At 46.4% G+C, this 16,825-nt stretch overlaps 2 protein-coding genes across 10 annotated transcripts in view; one reads left to right on the plus strand and one right to left on the minus strand.

The window, feature by feature from the left end:
• EXOSC7 (exosome component 7) overlaps positions 1-9,525 on the minus strand; it is a 30,900-nt gene extending 21,375 nt beyond the window's left edge. The window contains exon 1 of the mRNA XM_032459038.1: positions 9,398-9,525. Within this exon, the coding sequence (XP_032314929.1) occupies positions 9,398-9,454 (57 nt within the window). The 5' untranslated portion in view covers positions 9,455-9,525. The remainder of the gene's footprint in view (positions 1-9,397) is intronic.
• Positions 1-16,825, plus strand: part of ZDHHC3 (zinc finger DHHC-type palmitoyltransferase 3) — a 107,480-nt gene that overhangs the window by 34,097 nt on the left and 56,558 nt on the right. For 6 of the 9 annotated variants that reach the window (XM_032459035.1, XM_032459031.1, XM_032459036.1 and 3 more), the window contains exon 1: positions 9,539-9,783. The exons of the other annotated variants lie outside the window; for them this stretch is intronic. The gene's annotated coding sequence lies outside the window, so the exon portion shown is untranslated. Of the gene's footprint in view, positions 1-9,538; positions 9,784-16,825 lie in introns of those variants that run through there. 9 annotated transcript variants of the gene reach the window in all.

Consider the following 16,825-nt stretch of genomic DNA (forward strand, 5'->3'; position numbering starts at 1 on the left):
CTGTACGCAGCTAAGAACAACTAGCTGATAGCTTCTACAACAGGCATTCTCTAGAACAGGGTCGGCAAAGTTAGGCCCGTGGGCCACCTGTTTCTGTAAACCATTCTACTGGATTACAGCCAAGCCCATTCATGTAGGAATTCTGTGCTGCTGTCACGTTACAACAGTAGAGTTGAGTGGCTGAGACAGAGACTGTATGACCTGCACCCCCAGGACTTTACTGTCTAGCCCTTTACAGGAAAAGCTGGCCAACCCCTGTGGCAGAAGATGGGTTTCAGGGCAATCCAGTTACTGACTCCCTCAGTTATTTACTTCTATCAGTGTAACTCACAGATACCTATTTTATGCTGTGGTTATAACCCAGTACTAACATTATTTATCTTGTTCAAAGTGATCCAGATTTGGCCACTGGGAGCTCCTTTGGGTTGGTTTTCCTGCATTCTTTCAACATATCTCCAATTTCTTGTGAGCATTTCTTTACTTCTGACTACACAAGATGTTCCAGCCTCTTATGTCTTCCCTGCCCCAGCCCTGGGATCAGCCCTTTCTCCCAAGCAAGCCTGGTTCCTTTTATTGGAGAGCAGTACTTAAAAACCAGGATCTGGGTGCTAAGTTCATTGCTACTGGGCTGTCAGTTGCTTCTAGATCTCAGCAGAGCAGAGCTTGAAAATATGTGCATTAACCCACACATATACACATGCCTATATTTAGTTGTTTCTATCCACATATCTATTAAAAAGCCATGTGTTCATACTGAGAGTTGGTTCTAACCTTCCTCTTTGTCTCATTCATAACTTGTTTCTTAGACAGGGAGAAACCTGGCTCTCACGATCTACAATGTATTTATGTATTTGTTAAATTTGGTATACACATAAAGTAGTTTCAGAATTGCTACCCCATGCCCCTGTGAGAAACAAATTCACTAATATAGTATTTGTGTAGAGTTCTTTTTGTCTTTAGCCTTCTAGCACCCACTCAAAATTCTGTTTCTCCCAGTTGTCTCCCCTCATTCTTCCTGAGCCTCTGTTACTCATTTGCACCCCAATCAAGTTCATTTATAACTGTTGGGGTTCTAGTTTGGGTCCCCCACATCCCGGCTACTTTTGGTTACTTATTTACTTTTGCAGTAACAGCTCTAGGAGTCGAAGCTATCAGAAAAGGTGTGCTCAGAGAAATGTCACTCTCCCTTTGTCCCTGTTTTCAGGCCCCTCCCCTCTTTTTAGCCCTTCCCACTCACTCCAGGCAGGTATCCCATCTCTTTAGTTACCGTTTCATCTCTCCTGTATTTCCTTTGCACAAATGAACAGATACACAAGTATTTTTATAAGCCTTTCTTTCTTATGTAAAAGTTGGCTTACTACAGGTAATTCTTTTACACCTTGCTTCTTCTTTTTGAACAATTAACAATACATATGCAGGAAATCACTCCGTATCAGCTCATAGGGATCCTCTTCATTCTTTGTAAACATTTTCTGACCCTATCAGAAAAAGCTCTATCAGAAAAAGAATCATTAGCTTCATCGGATTCCCCAAGGGGTTAATGATCCTCAGAACATTCAAAACAAAAATGAAACAACAACAAAAAAACACCACTGTTGTGAAGTATGCAACTGTCGGAAACTTATCTTTAAACTGCTTGGCTAATTACACATCTGATTGATTTTTTTTATTCTGAGAAACTGAAATACAGAAACGGAAAACACTGCGTACTCCCACCACACAGCACTGACTATACTGTCTGTCGTGCTTGTTTCAGCTCTTTCACCCTCTCAACTCCTGTTAAAGGAGAGAAAATGAACATCCTAAATCTGGTTGAAGTCCCTTTGCAGCCCGTCCACTCCCAGCCATTCCCTCCCTGGAGGCAACCCCTCTCTGGAATCTGGGGAGACATGTTCTTGAAAAGCAACAGAATTTCACATCCAGGAGAATTCCAAGCCAGAGGTCTTAACCACAATTTGGCGTAGCCTCCTGTGTTCTAAAGGGTCTTTTCACTATGCACCGCATTCAGCACAGGCCTCCCTAAAAGGACAAACTGGCTGGCTGTCCCAGCTGGTCCTGATGATGGTGATAACGACTGTGAAAGCGGGGAGGCCACAGGCTGCAGGACTTCCAACTCCTGCTTTAAATTACCACTCCCTCTGGAAAGATCTAGTCATAACCCTTTGTAGTGACAATCCACTGTCCCAGGATGAGGCTGGAGGGGTGTCAGAAAACTGGGTCTCACCAGATTTCGCCTTTCCAGCCTGTAAATCACTCTCTGCCCCCTGGGGAAGGCTCAGTTGGGAAGGCGCTGGTGACAAGAGATAAACAAAAAGCTACAAACTTCCCTTTCCAGGGGTGCATGAAGTACACTTTTTTTTCATAGAAAAAAAAGCACACAACGGGAGAAAAACAAAAAACAAACAATCTAGTCCAAGAATCACTGTACACAGGACAACTTTTTAAAATCCACTTTTCCTCATAAAAGTCTTAGGAAATTGCCCAAACCTGCTTGGCCTGGCTCAGAGCCTGACATCCTACGACAATTCTGAGTCATCTGTAGGATTCAGGAGCAAAGGAATCAATCCATGTGTGAGCACTGAAACACGCGCAGCCCTGCGGGGAGAGTGCCATCTGCAAAATGAATAGCCATGTCCACAGGTGACACCATGGAGCGCAGCCCTGTCCTTCTCAGCGGAGGCGACAGAGCACCTTTCTAGCAAAGGCTTTCTGGATGCAGGGATGAATCCTGGTGACTTTCAAGTTGTCACCTGAGTGATCCCAACAACCCTGCCAGTTGGGTGTGGTGTGGAGTCACCTCCAACCTATATCTGAATCTCCGCTGTTACTAGCTTTGTGACCTTGAGCAAGTTAGTTCCCCAACAGCCCTGAGTCTGCCTCTTAGTCAGAAAACAGAAATAACCCCGACTTTACAGAGTTACAGGGAGAACCCAAAAGCCATAAGTCATTTAAGGAGAGCCCTCAGCACAGTGCAGCGCACGTGTCCCCACTCAGCAGTTCCCTTCCTCCGCCTCTGGTGGCATGCATTACCTCACTGAATCCTAAAAACAACCCAAGAGAGGTGACAGACACGACACTGAGGCACCAAGTTTGGATCTCCTGTCTGTGACAGAGTGGAAAGAAAGACAGAGGACTCAACCCAGAGCTGCTGTTCCTCACACCCAGGTGCCCAGTCTGTTCTACTCCCTAACGGAAGCAGGCACGTTGGCACTCCTAATCCAACGCACAAGGGAGGACTTTTGCTCGAAGTGGTCCTCAGAGGTGACGTTAACACCTGACACCCCTGCTTTGGCTCGTCCAAGGGCACAGAGCTTGCTAATGGAGAACAGGCCAGGAGGCCTCCCTCCTAGAAAGAGACCCCACTTGGGAAAGGGCCCAGCTCTGCAGGCCCAAGCCCACGGCACAGCAGGGGAAAGGAAGTGCTGATCCTCGTTCCACTTTCCAAGCCTGTTGGTGGGCGTTCGATGGGCCTTTAGTTTGGGATTCTGCCCACCTTGGCATGAAACTGATTCTCTCCTTGGAATCTAACCTCTGATCTGGGAAATACTTGGAAAGAAAAAGGAGTTAAAGAGGAGCTGACAGGTCACGGTGTGGAGGGAGGCTGGACAGGTCTTACTCACAGACTTAAGGAGGCGGGCAGCTTTTACCAAGGTGAAGGGCAGCTGGACAGCAAGTGGCTGCGGAGAAGGGAGGAGGGGAGGTATCACCACAGACACAAAGACAGGCAGAGCTGCCCAGTCCACGAGACCCACAGTGGAGCCCAGGAGAGGCAGTGCCCCAGAGCTGCCGAGCCCTTGCCACAAATCCCCTTTTTCTTGAGATTACTTAATAAGCTCTAGCCCTCTGAATCAAAAGAACTTAAATCCCAGCAGCCACAGGCTGAACCCCTAATGGGGTCACAGTGAAGTCTGGGGATATAGTACGGATGGTTCCGGACAATGCCACACTTCTGATGGAAAAGTCCTGAAAGGGAGCCAACTCCTCTCCAGGGTTGCCCACACTCCAGGTGCTCCATACTCTCTGGTCTCCCCATTCCTCACATCCTGTTCTGCCCCCAGATGGATAGGTTCTCATTTTACACAGGGGGAGCTGGCTCAGCTGCTCAGGTAAAAATCACTCTTACTGCAAATGGTGGAGCTGGGAAAGGAGTCCTGCCCTGTCTCACTCCAAGTCCTCATGCAAACAGAGGCAGGAGGCCACGTGTCCTCAGGCGGGAGGAGCAGAGATTTCTGCAGCAGAGGCTAGGCTGGGGCTGGCCAGTGGCGTGCCCATGGGCCAACATCTGGTGGCTGTATAAAAATCTCCCAACATTTAGGAAAAGGTCCATTCCCAGGACCTGGCCCTAAAGATTCTGATTCAGAAGGTTCCAAGTAAAGCCTGGGAAGCTGTATTTTGTGGGTGAGTAAAAGGCACTTCAGGGCTTCAGAATCACTGGGCTAAGATGGATGTTGGCAATGTCTTTTCATGGAGAAAGAGCACAACTTTAGTCAGTCAAGCAGACCCAAAAAGGATTAAAGCCTAATTCTGGAAATTCTGAAATCTGTCCCCAAATTCTTCCATATTGTAAACAGAGAAAAAAAAAAAAAAACAGTTTGAGATACAAATTAGTAAAATAAAAGTTGCACAAATAAATGCCAAATAGGGTTGTAAAGAAACTTAGAACTGATATGGGAAAAATACTATGTTAAAAGGTAACAATACAGCAATATGTCTGTCTACTATTTAAGGTCTAGAAAAGTGAGGGGGGGGTGCAGAACTTGTCCTCCCTTGTCCTGTTTCCCCACATGCTTTCAGAGGACAGAAGAAAGAGAAGTCGACAAAATGGGGATTCTCTTTGGCCTTTGCCTTTGGATCCCTATTTTAAAAACAGGAACTTGGCCTGAGAGTTGAATTAGGCTTTGCAGTCAGAAAAGATCTCAACTTACATCCCAGCTCCACTTTAAGTAGAGAGGGTAGGGGGTCCCCAGAAAAAGAGAACCAGGCATGGCTTTCTGGACATAAGAGAAGCCATTTGAGGCCTAAGCCTTTCCATGATCTAAGCCTGGCCACAGTACTTGCCCTTAGGAATGAAAGATTAAGGGAACAAAAGCAGTGAAGAAATAGTTACGTGATAAAACAGAGCCCTAATTCCTCCTCAAGGGATATATGTAACAATCTGATATGCATCTTTGAGTTGTTCTGCAGGAACTAAGGCCCCCACCTAGGTGGAGGATGGTGACTAGGCTAGGACCCCAAACTGGTCCAAACCTCAGGAATGATTTTGACCTTTTCTGACCCTTGTGACTTCAATCAACTAAAGCTTGGACTCTGGCAACCTTTGCCCCAATTCTATGCTGAATTCTCTGCTCAAGCCCCCTCATGAATATGCATGTACTGTTAGCTTAAAATTTCTCCAGTTTTGCTGTTGGGGAGACACTGCTTTGGGAAAGATCCCGGTGTTCTCCTTACTTACGGCAAGTAATAAATCCTTTCTTCTCCTGCTCTTTGGCTTGGCTGTGTCTTTTGATTCAACACCCACCGAAAGGCAAACCCAGTTTTGGGGTAAGACCTCCAAGCACATACTGTGTGACCTTGGACAACTGACCTAACCTCTCTGAGCTTAGTTCCTGATCTGTAGAGGTAATACTTACCTTCAGGGCTGTTATAAAGATTCAATGAGATAAACATTATGATAGATTATGTACCTAACAAAAGTGGGACATCTCAGCCTTCAAAGTCTGAGAGGGGATTTAATCAAATCATATATTAAAATATTGATTTATCAACCTTTCCATTTACCCTGCCTCACCCCCACAGATCCATTCTCTGTCCTTCCCTGCCCTAATCTGTGAACCAGGTTGAATCCCTCCTACTACATCACCTGGACTCCCTTTGCTGGATTCTGGTTGGGTTTGCCAATGGAAAGTACCAGAAGGAGATCAGCGGGTGCTTCCCACCCCACCCCTGCCACCCTGGGGCCATATTTCTGCCTGCATCTACTCAAGCCTACAACTTCTGTTGGGCAGCTCTTCCTCCAAGTTTCCAGCTATCACTGGCATCTGGCAGCACTATTTCCTCCCTTGGTCCCTTTGGCCTAGGGGTGGTAGTACTCCCTGTGGTTGCTAGTTTGGGCTCCTCAGCATCTCTTGTTGGCTCCCCCAAACCTGCCCTCTATAAGAAGGCCCATCACGAAAGTCTCCTGAACTGCCTGAATTGGATTCTGTCTTCTGCGAGGACCTGAAAATGATTCATCCTCCTTTGAAGTGGGCCCCATCCCTCAGTGGCCATGTTTGAGCTGAATGATTCTGTCCGTCCTTTCTCCCAACCCAAGCCGAACCAGAGTTTTTTCTCCCAGGAACACGAGTTTGGAACTGAGCCAGAAGAGCTAGCTTCTTATACAGAGGAACTGTAACCCCAGGAGATGGGAGGTAACAATTTTCTTTCTATCACATTCTTTCTCCCATCTGTCCTGAGAAACAGAAAGCTAATTTGAAGATAGACAAGAATAAAGCAAAGGCATACAAAGCAGTAGAGATGAGCAAGGGAGAACCTGGAGATGCCCTTGAATTTCATTGTCCTTGAATTCCTGGAGAAACACTAGTAGCCTTTGAAAACTTTTTTTTTTTTGCTTCAGCCAGTTTGTTGGTTACTGTTACCCGAAAACTGGGTTCACCTCTTGGTGGGTGTTGAGCCAAAAGACACAACAAAGCCAAAGACTAGGAGAAGGATCTACTACTTGCAGCAAGTAAGGAGAACACCAGGGATCTTTCCCAAAGCAGTATCTCCCCAAACAGCAAAATTGGGCAAATATTAAGCTAAGGGCACATGCATATTCATGAAGGGGTTTGGGCAATGTATGCATGTTCATAAAGGGGCTTGAACAAAAAGAGTTCAGCATGGAACTGGGGCAGATATCAACAGAGTCCAAGCTTTACTTGACTGAAGTGAAGAGGGTCAGAAAAGGTCAACATTATCATCCCTTTAGGTTCCAGTTGTTCTGGTGGTTGACAGCTTCAGGCAAATTTTTACCACTGAAACATAACTGAGAGTCTTTACAACTGATATGTTTGCTATTGTTACTTCTTTTGCCTGAACAGTTGTTTGGGCATTCTTTTGTTCCCTTAAGATCATCAATTACTGAGACATGTTCAAGAACAAGCATTGTGGCCAGGCTTAGATTACAAAATGGCTTAGGCTGAAAATGGCTTTTCTTATGTCAAGAAAGCCACATCTGGTGTCTAGGGGACCACCTACCCTATCTGCTTATATTATTGTTACCAGCAACTGAATCCTCAACACACATTGTGAGGTTAATTTCAACTGCTTTTATTTGTTTGTTTATTTTAGTGGAGGTACTGGGACTGAACCTAGGACCTTGTGCATGCTAAGCATGCACTCTACCACTGAGCTATACCCTCCCTGCTTTCAACTGCTTTTAACTACCACTAAACCAAGATAAAATATCCCTGAAATAGTAAAGGAATCGAAGGCTAAAAGTAAAGAGATGCCAGAAGCTAAAACTGACCATACAGGACCAAAGGTGAAAAGTAAAACAAAAAAAAAGATTAGGTCTGTGAGGGCACTGCTGGCATTCAAAGATCAATGAAACAAAAGTTTAGGTGATTTTAGAACTGTGGAGATCCTGTGGTAGGCTCATTTACGTGCATTCTACCTTCATTCATAAATACAGAAATCTGTTTCCTCCAGAAATACAGCAAATTTGTGGCCCATGTTAACAGTGCTTATGAAGAAATTTATTTCAAGTCAGTTACTGTGCATGCCTCTGTGATAGAGCAGAGCATTTACCAACAATTGTGGTCCTAATTGTGGTCCATGATGCTGGTGAGAGGTTTAATTTAAAAAATGAAAACACTGTCCAACTCTTCTCCCTTTTACTCCTTCAGTGTTACTGAGTACTTTCCAAGTGCTGGACACTGACTAAAACTTAAGGGTCCCATACAGACAAGTCAACAGATTATTACCTTCCAAAATCTATGATGAGTGACTGAGCCTCTAAGAGGCCTGCAAATGAACCTTCTACCATTTCCCCCAGTCAATCTATGTGGCTCCATGCTTCTTCCACCTGAAGGGGCTATGGACTCACCATCCTTCCTTCTGTAAGGCTCAAGCCCTACTTAATTCTTAGTCATGCTGAGAGCTCAGCTCAAATGCTGTTTCCTAAGGGAAGCCTCCCCTGACCTCCCAGACTAGATCAGGTTTCTGATTTTTGTTTTTCCTTCACAGCATTCAGTACAATTTTACATATAAATACACAAATAGATCTGTAATTTCGGTCTTTACCTTCTAGCATGGGAGGTATGTTAAGGGTAAGCTCCTTCCTATCCCTTGAGTCTAGGCTGAATGAATGAATATTGAGTCCTGAAAATACACAGGAGCATCTCCTGACCTGGATTTAGGGAAGCAATTCCATCCCCCTAAGGAAGCCTTCAGAACATGACAGTCCTCAGTATTCTGTAGCTCCTTTGACCCCCACTAACTATACTGCTCCCTTGGCAAATATCTTATATTCCATTGCCTTTTTTCATCTCTGAAATAATAAAGGAATTGGAGACTGATGGAAACGGACACCAGAAGCTGAACTTGACCACACTAGATGAAAGTGAAAAGTAATACACAAAATGATTACGTCTATACAGGCAGGAACAGGATTCTGGCTAGGCTTTGGTAAGACGTTTAGGAGACGTCTCTAAACTAGGGAGGTTTATAGACAAGACACACTTGGCTTTCCCTGGTAGCTCATTACTAGGCCCAATATTCTCCAACTCTCGTTCTGGAGTAGTCAAAGCCAGAGGTTGAAGGCTGCGCACAGAAGATCTTAACATAGTTACAGCTACCTCTGGGGATCTTAGTTCTCCACTGGCAAAAGGGAAACAGCAAGGATTATGCTACCGGCAGTGGAGCTGCTTTTTAAAACACCTTCCCTCTTTATCTGTAAGGCGATTTATATTTTCAAAGCGCTTTCACTCGGGTGCCTCCTCTCCCTGTGCCTCCCAACCAGTTGGGGGTGGCCAGAAGCCCACCAACCCCCATTTCCTAGAAGAGAAAAGTGAAGCTCAGCCCAAGGAAGCGACACGCGAAGGTTGAAAAGATGGCCCTGGTAGCAATGCTCCCATGCTAAGAAAAGGCCTCAGGGACTACCCACCGCTTCCTACCCGGGTTCAGAACCTTGTAGCCCCAGAAAACTGCAAGTACGTATACAATCCTAAATAGATGCTCGCCGCCGGGTCCTAAATACGCTCGCGTTGCCGACTTCGGGCTGCACTCGCCGGCAGCAGAGCGATTTCATCACAAGGTAAATCCAGTCCGCCGCAGCCCCCTGGACGAACCGAGGGCCCGCAGCGACCCGCAGGACCAGGGGAACCCGGCGGCCGGCCGCGGCCGCCGCTGCTGCCGCTACCTGTACGCCATGCACGATGTACACCTTTTCCGCCTCGCTTAGCGCCACGGACGCCATGCTGCCGAGCCGCCCCGCGCGCCGCACGTCATCCGCTCGCGTCGCCCCCGCGCCGGCCACGCCCCCCCCGCGCCCGTGCGCCATAATCCTGCGCGGCGGCCGCTCCTGCAGCCGCCGCCGACACCAGCGCCGGGAGCTCGATGGGCTTCTCCTGCGCGCCGCCCTGTGTCTGGCCAAGTCCAGGGAGCCGCGGTGCCTCGTGCCGGGGAGCCATCTCTGCAGCCCGAGGCCGGGTCCGGGGTCGGGCGCTGCAGAGGGAGGCGGCGGCGGCGGCGGCGGCGGGAGCCCCACCGGGAGCCTGGGACTGGGGAACTGCCTCCGGCTTCACGGTCAGTTGGGTGGGGAAACGAGTTGGGTGAAAAAAACTGGGGTGAGACGAGAGGCGCGGGCCGGGGCTGGGACCGGGGCCAGCGCGCTAGCAGTGGGACAGGCTTGCGGCGGTTTACTCAGTGCTGGAGTTGAAACAGCAGGTCTTGTATGTGTAAATGTGTTTGTGAGTGAGAGAGAGAGAGACTGACCCCGAGTGAGGGGAGGTAGACGTTGTGATTGACCTGGGGGACTGTCTCCTCGCTCCTCTCCTGACTCCCTTTCTTTAATTTCCTTGGTTCCTAGTTTGGTAGAAAAGAAAGAGGCGATGAAGCCCTCTTTAGGTCGTTCTCAGTGGGAAGGGTCCGGGCCAGGAGTCAGTGCCCAGTAGTCCCGAGGGGTCCTCGCTCCACCCTAGGGATTCCCCCTACCCCTCACCCCGGCTGTTTCTTTGGGGCTGACTGACCGAACGCTGACCCAGAACCTTGCCGAATCCCGTTGCCCCCGGTGGTTGCCGGAGCATTGTATCAAAGAGAGAAGCGGGGGGTGGGGGTGGTCTTGGTAGCCGGTGCTGCCGAGGGGCGCAGTGCTCGGGCGTCCCCAGCGCTTCCCAGCCGTGGCTGGAAGCCCCGGCTTGATGGGGTGATGGCTGGGAGCTGTGAACAGGTACCCGAAAAAATGCCAGTCCAGGTCGTGGCTGAGTAGGAATATGGGCCTTGACTATCCAGAAAGGATACCTGCAAGGTGAATGTGGGGGTCACTGAAGGAGCCCATTAAGGCGGGGCTGACAGGGCAGGAAACAAATTTTAAAGGGACCATGTGGATAAATGGGGAAAAGTTAACCCAAAGTGACTGAAACAAAGAGGGAATCTGATGACTTTTCCAAGTGTCCCATTTTTGAGGAACCTCCTGTTCTCAAAAGTGAAAGCAACCTTTGACAGCTTCAGCATCCAAAGAACGTTTGGAGTTTCATCGATAGTAGCTTCAATAGTTTCACGGAAAACTATTGGGAGTTTTCTATAGATGGGCTTTGTGCGAGCTTTGGAACGCTAAGACAAGTGAAACACAACTTCTGCCCAGAAAAGCACCCTGGCAGAGGGGAATGCTGCGGGGCAAACATAACCACAGAACATGGTAGTTAAGAGCTGTGAGAGCGGCACCAGTGAGGACAGTGGGCTGAGGAGGGTATGGAAAGGAAATACCTGCCTATATCTGTAAGCACTAAACTGCTGAGCTCTAAAACAGATTATCACTTCTTGGTAGACTGGACATTAGTTGTTTCTGATATCTCTACATAGTTCTCTGCAAGTGCACCTACAGGGAAGAAGTCTTGCAGTGTTGGACTTTGCTCTCCAGGGAAACTAGGAGAGCTGAGACCAGAAGGGTTTCCTCCCTAATGAAAGCACAGGTGCCCCACCTGTTGTGGCAAGATGCCTTTGTGTGAGGTTGGATGCCGGGATTCTAGGTGAGGACCTTTATGATGAGATAACAAGGGACTGCTGATGTTAGAAGTAGTAGTACTTTGTGCTAGAGATTGCTCAGAAAGGAGAGATCTGGGATGTAGAATTTTATTAGCTAGGGTATCTAAGAGGATTGATTATTTTTAAAGTGGCAGTGAATAGATCAGAAAAGACACAGAAAAGTATGAGTTTGGATACCATGGAATCATCTTTATATAAAAATCTTTCAAAGTGTCTTTAAAAATATAGAGCATTCATTTGAACTGTTACCCTGATAATTGACTAAAGATTCCTTGGGGGAGAAGGGTTGGCAGTATTTGCTAAATAATATTATGAACAGTGTCTGACATGTTAGACTAAGTAGGTATGAGGTGTAAACAGTAGAAGTGCTCACTTTAAATTCTCTGCTAAAACAATGACACCTTCACTAATTGTTCTACTTTAATGCTGCCAGAACACTTTTTAAAAATCCCGTTTGTTGTGATAATGCATTCAACATTTCAAAACCCCGTAAATTCAGAGTTCTTTTTTGGTTTATTGAAGCAATTCAAATATTGTGTATTTGCTAGAAAATCGAGAAGGCAAGGATGGCACAGTATTCTACTAACCAATTTGTTTTCCTGTCACTGTCAGATTCCTTGGAGGGCATACTGTTTTGTAGGTCTGTCTTTTCTAAATCTCTGGACTCTTAATAGCTTTATCTAACACTGACTTAGTGCTTCCTGTGTGCCAAGCACTGTTCTAAAGCACTTTACAAACTGATTAACTAACTTGGCCCTTACAATAGCCCTCTGAGGCAAGCATTATTATTCCTGTTTCACAGAATGGGAAACTGAGGTGCAGAGAGGTTAATTATGTAACTAGTAAGTGGTAGAACCAGGGTTTGAGACCTGACCTAGCTCCCATTCCTGACCATTCCCTTAGACAGGTGTCCCTGTCCCTCTCCCCCTTCCATTTCATTCACCAGAGTGTTTGGTAAAGGAGGCCTCTGTTAAGGAATTGGTAATGCCCTATAAGCTATAGTTGGTTTTAATTCCAAAAGCAAGGAGTCTGTTCAAGCGTAAATCCCCATCCCCTGAATCCCTTTTCTGGAGGAAAGTTGAACGTGGTATCGATGGGAAGCTCCTATGTCTGTTTTAGATAAGGGCAAAGGTCACATGCGGGCCAAGTAGAGCTTAACTCAAAGTAGCTGAGAGCCCTCAACAGCAGAGTCCGTTGGATCTGGTACAGAGGGTTGAGGTAGGCGTGGAGACCCAGACTCCAATCACATGCTCACGCCCTTTGAGGAGCTCTTCAAACAATCAGGAAGTAATTGTTTGCATCTGTGAGTGCCTTGTGTTCTCATGGGCCTGAGGAGGTAAACTGAAAACACACACCTGCCTAAAAGGAGGTTAGGATTTATTATAACCGGGGAGCCCAGGCTGTTGAACTAGCATGTGGACAAGACAATAAAATGCTTGACTGAGACACATGGTGATTAGAAGAGAGGCCGGCCTATAATAAGGTGCTAATTGTGCAGGCCAGGCATCAAGGGCAACTGGTAAAGAGCTGCTGCTAGCCACTGGCGGGTAACAATAACATTACAGAGATGGAGTAAATCTGTCCCACCTAGCCTTGGTTAATCAAAGCAATAAAAGTCAGTTACGGAAGAGCTTGGGGCAGTGCTGAGTCTGTGGATGCTAAAGTTGCAGAGAGCTCTTAAGAGAGCTCTTAAAAGCCCAGCAAGGGACCATTTTATTACTAGTGTTAAAGAGAGGTAGCCAACTTTTAGGCCTTCCCCTCTGCATTCTCACAACTAGCCCAGCACCCGAGAAAAGCAAATGTGAGCTACTCTTTTCCCTATAGATCTATTTCCTTTAAACACTTTGCATTTGTCCTTCCTGTGTTTTGTCTTAAGGAATACTGGGTTTTAATAACCTGTCATAGTCAGGCCAGCAAGTCTGTGTCTTGTCTTGCTGTTGTAGAAATTACAACTTGTGATTTCAGTGATAGAAAAATTGATGAGGGGAGGGAAATAGCTCAGTGGTAGAGCGCATGCCCAGCATGTACAAGGTCCTGGGTTCAATTCCCAGTAACTCCACTAAAAAAGGAATAAAAAATGAAAAAAAAAATTGCTAGGACAGCTTTAAAAAGGAAAAAAAGAAAAATTGATAGGAATACATGGGTAAAGCCTATTCTCACTTAGAGAAAAGAGCCTTCATGTGTGTTTCATTTTGAGCGGGTGGCAGCTTCCTTAGGGCATTAAGGCATGTGTGAGAAAAGGGGGTCACATGTCCTGATTAGCAAATCTGGAAATACTTAAACACATATACACACCCTGATAGCCACAGAAAGTAACAGAAGCTGAAATAGAAATGAAGGAGTGGTGTCTGGATATTGGGGCAGGGGGGGGAGGCCAGTGTCGCGCTACTTTGAGTTTCTTCTGGTTTTTGCATTTTTAAATCATTTGCCTTCCTCTTCAAAAATCAGATTTCCAGAGACAATTGGCCAGGTCATTCCTGACTCTCAACTGTGAAGGTGAGAAAGCTGCCTTGCGTGTCCCACCTAATTCAGTCATTCATCCAGGCAATGCCAGGAAACACCAGGAGAACGCCCAGAGTCTCCTCCAAACTGTAACATTCCTAGTATATAGAGACTTGTTGATTGAACTCTTTGGATTTTCTGGGCTACCTGAGACCTCTCCAGGGTCCATGGGGATGGAATGCCTTTGGATAGGATTGATTTTTCACCTTAGAACAGTGGGCCTAATAGGATGAGTACAGTTCTGGCCTCAGTTCCATTGCAATTGGTTTTGACTTTGCTGTGTAGAAAGCAGTACATTTTCAAGCCAAGAAATAGTAGCTGAGAATCTAGAAAGGCTGGTTAGGAAGATAATGATCTGTGGTAGAAAGACTATTGGGCATCTGTTCCAGTGATCTAGACTTTGCCACTGACTTGCTTTGTGACTTTGAGCAAGTCAGTTAACCTTGCCAAGCCTCGTTTTACACCAAAATGACTGTCTTACCAGGTTGTAGAAGTCACACTAGATCTTGGATATGCAGACATTTAAACATTGAAAAATAGTCATGTGTAACTTTGGACTTGAAGATTTCTCTTTTTACTACTTTGTAATATTTGATGTAGTTTGACAGTGCTTTTTCCACTCTGCAAAACATTAAATGAAGGAACAAAAGAAGTTGTAATGACATGCCATATTTCATTGAAAAAGCTGAACATGCTCAGGAAAATTGCTAACAGACAAGTTATTGGCGGGTTTCTTTTTGAACATTAACAAAGAATGGGGAAAGGACATTAAGTGATGCTTTCAACAATTAAAAAAAACTCAAGAAATTAATAAAGATGTTGAATTTGTTTCTGAGAACAGAAGAATCAGAATCTCAGCCCTGCAGGGCACCTTAGCAGTCAGCTCAGTCTTTCCTTTTGTTTTATTGATGAGGAAACTGAGGCCCAGGGAGAGTCTTGTCCCAAATCATGAGGTTAGTGAGCAGCAGGACAGGGCATAGAGTTCAGGCCTCTTGATGCCAAGTTCAGTCTTCATTCTGTTTGGCACTAGCCTCCTACCTATCTCCAAACCCTCTCGCAGATCCCGGAGTGCACCTTGCCTGGCAGGCAGAAGCTGTGAACTTACAGAGCCTCGTTTCCTTGGGCCCAGGTTCCTCCGAAGGCTCTGCTCCTTGTATTGCCATTTACAGGGCTTGGAGTGAGTGGGGAGAGCAGAGACCTGAAAGCGAAATGTCTCCCCTCTTTGAAGCCTGGTACAGTTACAGCAACTGGTTCTCTTTTCCCCTTCCCTAGCTCCTCTTTCAGATCCCTCCAAGTGCTTTTGCTCTTAGTCCCTAAAAAAGCTAAGCTCTTGCCTGGGTGATGTCACAGTGGCTGCATGTCTGCACATGGCACAATGTGGGGCCAGGTGCCATTTTCAGCACCTTCAGGTGGGCCCCTTTGCTGTTTGGTCTCTGCCTAGCATGGGTGGGCTTTCCCTCAGAAAAAGCAGCGTGCTGGGACTTGGCCCTACAGGAAGTGTTCCCCCACAAAAGCAGATTTTAAGGACTCAATCGTAGGGTGACTCTCCTGTCTGAAGCTTCACAGCCCTCCTGCTTCTTGAGTTAAGGCAGGATCAGCCTTCTGAATGTTGGCTGGTGTTCGGCCAGGGCCCCACCTTCGAGCACAAAATGCTTCAGTTTCAGTCTGTGGCCTGTGAAGACCGCTGCATGTGGCTCACCCAATAGTGCCATCTCTGTGTGACCATGTGTGGGCAAGAGATCGCAGCTGTAAGTAACCTGAGGCCACTAGTGGAGCCATCAGCACCCCTCCCCCTTTGGTTTCTAGTTAATGGGCAAAGTTAATGATTGCAGAGAGTAGTTCAAAGTAGGCTCTGGAATGAGAACAGGCTTCGGAATGTATCCTGTCTCTACTGCTTCCTGGAAGTATGAACACAGGCTAATCTTTCCATGCCTCAGTTTCCTCACCTCTAAAAGGGGGTGGGAAAGTCAGGGCTTATCCTACAAGATAGAGTAGTTGTGAGCATCAGACTGGATGAGGTGTGTCTAGTGTACAGCCTGCATAGTAGACCTTCAGGAAGAGTCAGAGGCCCGTTCCACATTCCACATGCCCTGCATGCCCAGCAGAAATGCCCATCTTGGAACCTACCCCGACAGGCCAGAGGCAGTTCAGTGTCAAGTGAGATCATGCACCTGACTACAAAGGGTTCCTCATACTATGAGAGTATCACATTCGTCGACAAATACTAATTGGGTAGCTAGATCAATGATATATTGTTGCCTTTATAAAGATTTTCCTGCTGGGTTGCAGACTCCTTGGAAGGAGGAGTTAGTGCAGGGAGATGACAGCATAAGCAACTAGCAGATACCATCCGTTACACCTAGAAGGAAGGTTAGCCGCCTCTAACCATTTTATGGACAATCAGCTGACTCCTTGAGCTTCATTTCTTTACCCATCTGTAGAACAGGCTGGCTCAGAGTTTAGAAGTCAGCTCGTCCCGTCCCGATAAACTCTTTCCAAAAGGCTGTGTTTCTGAAGACCACAGTGTGTGAGGTAGCCTCGTGGATGTCCTGCTCCATTAAAGAGACAGCAGCCAGAACTAAAATGGCTCACAGAAGAAAGAATGCCCTTTTTTAAATAAAGAAAGAGTGGGCATTATAGGCTCCCGGGAGTGGAAGGAAAGCCTGCTTGGAGTCCATTTCTCAGTTTTTTAAAGAAAACTCACAAAGTGTAGAGAGCTAGTCTTTTCCATTCACTTTAGAGATGGAGACATTAAAGCTAAATTGAAGTGACTTCTCAGGTCCATGAAATGTGTGAGAGAGAGTAGGAAGGAAGCAGAACTCGTGTTTCCTGCTTGGTCATTCCTCCTCTCCCCTTGTTGCAAAAAAAAAAAAAAAAAGAGAGAGAGAGAGAGAAAGAAAAAGCAGTCATGTGCTGTACTCAGAATGTGGTCTCTGGTGGCAGGCAGAGCTGGTTTTGAATCCTGGCTTTTTCTGATCTGGAGATATTATTAAAAGCCTCTGCACCTCACTCTTTCCATCTCTACAATGAATAATAAAAGCTACTAAGCTAGGTTGTATGAATTAAGACGAGCTGTTTTGTG

Source organism: Camelus ferus, chromosome 17, assembly GCF_009834535.1.
Source record: "Camelus ferus isolate YT-003-E chromosome 17, BCGSAC_Cfer_1.0, whole genome shotgun sequence".
Classification (NCBI taxonomy): domain Eukaryota; kingdom Metazoa; phylum Chordata; class Mammalia; order Artiodactyla; family Camelidae; genus Camelus; species Camelus ferus.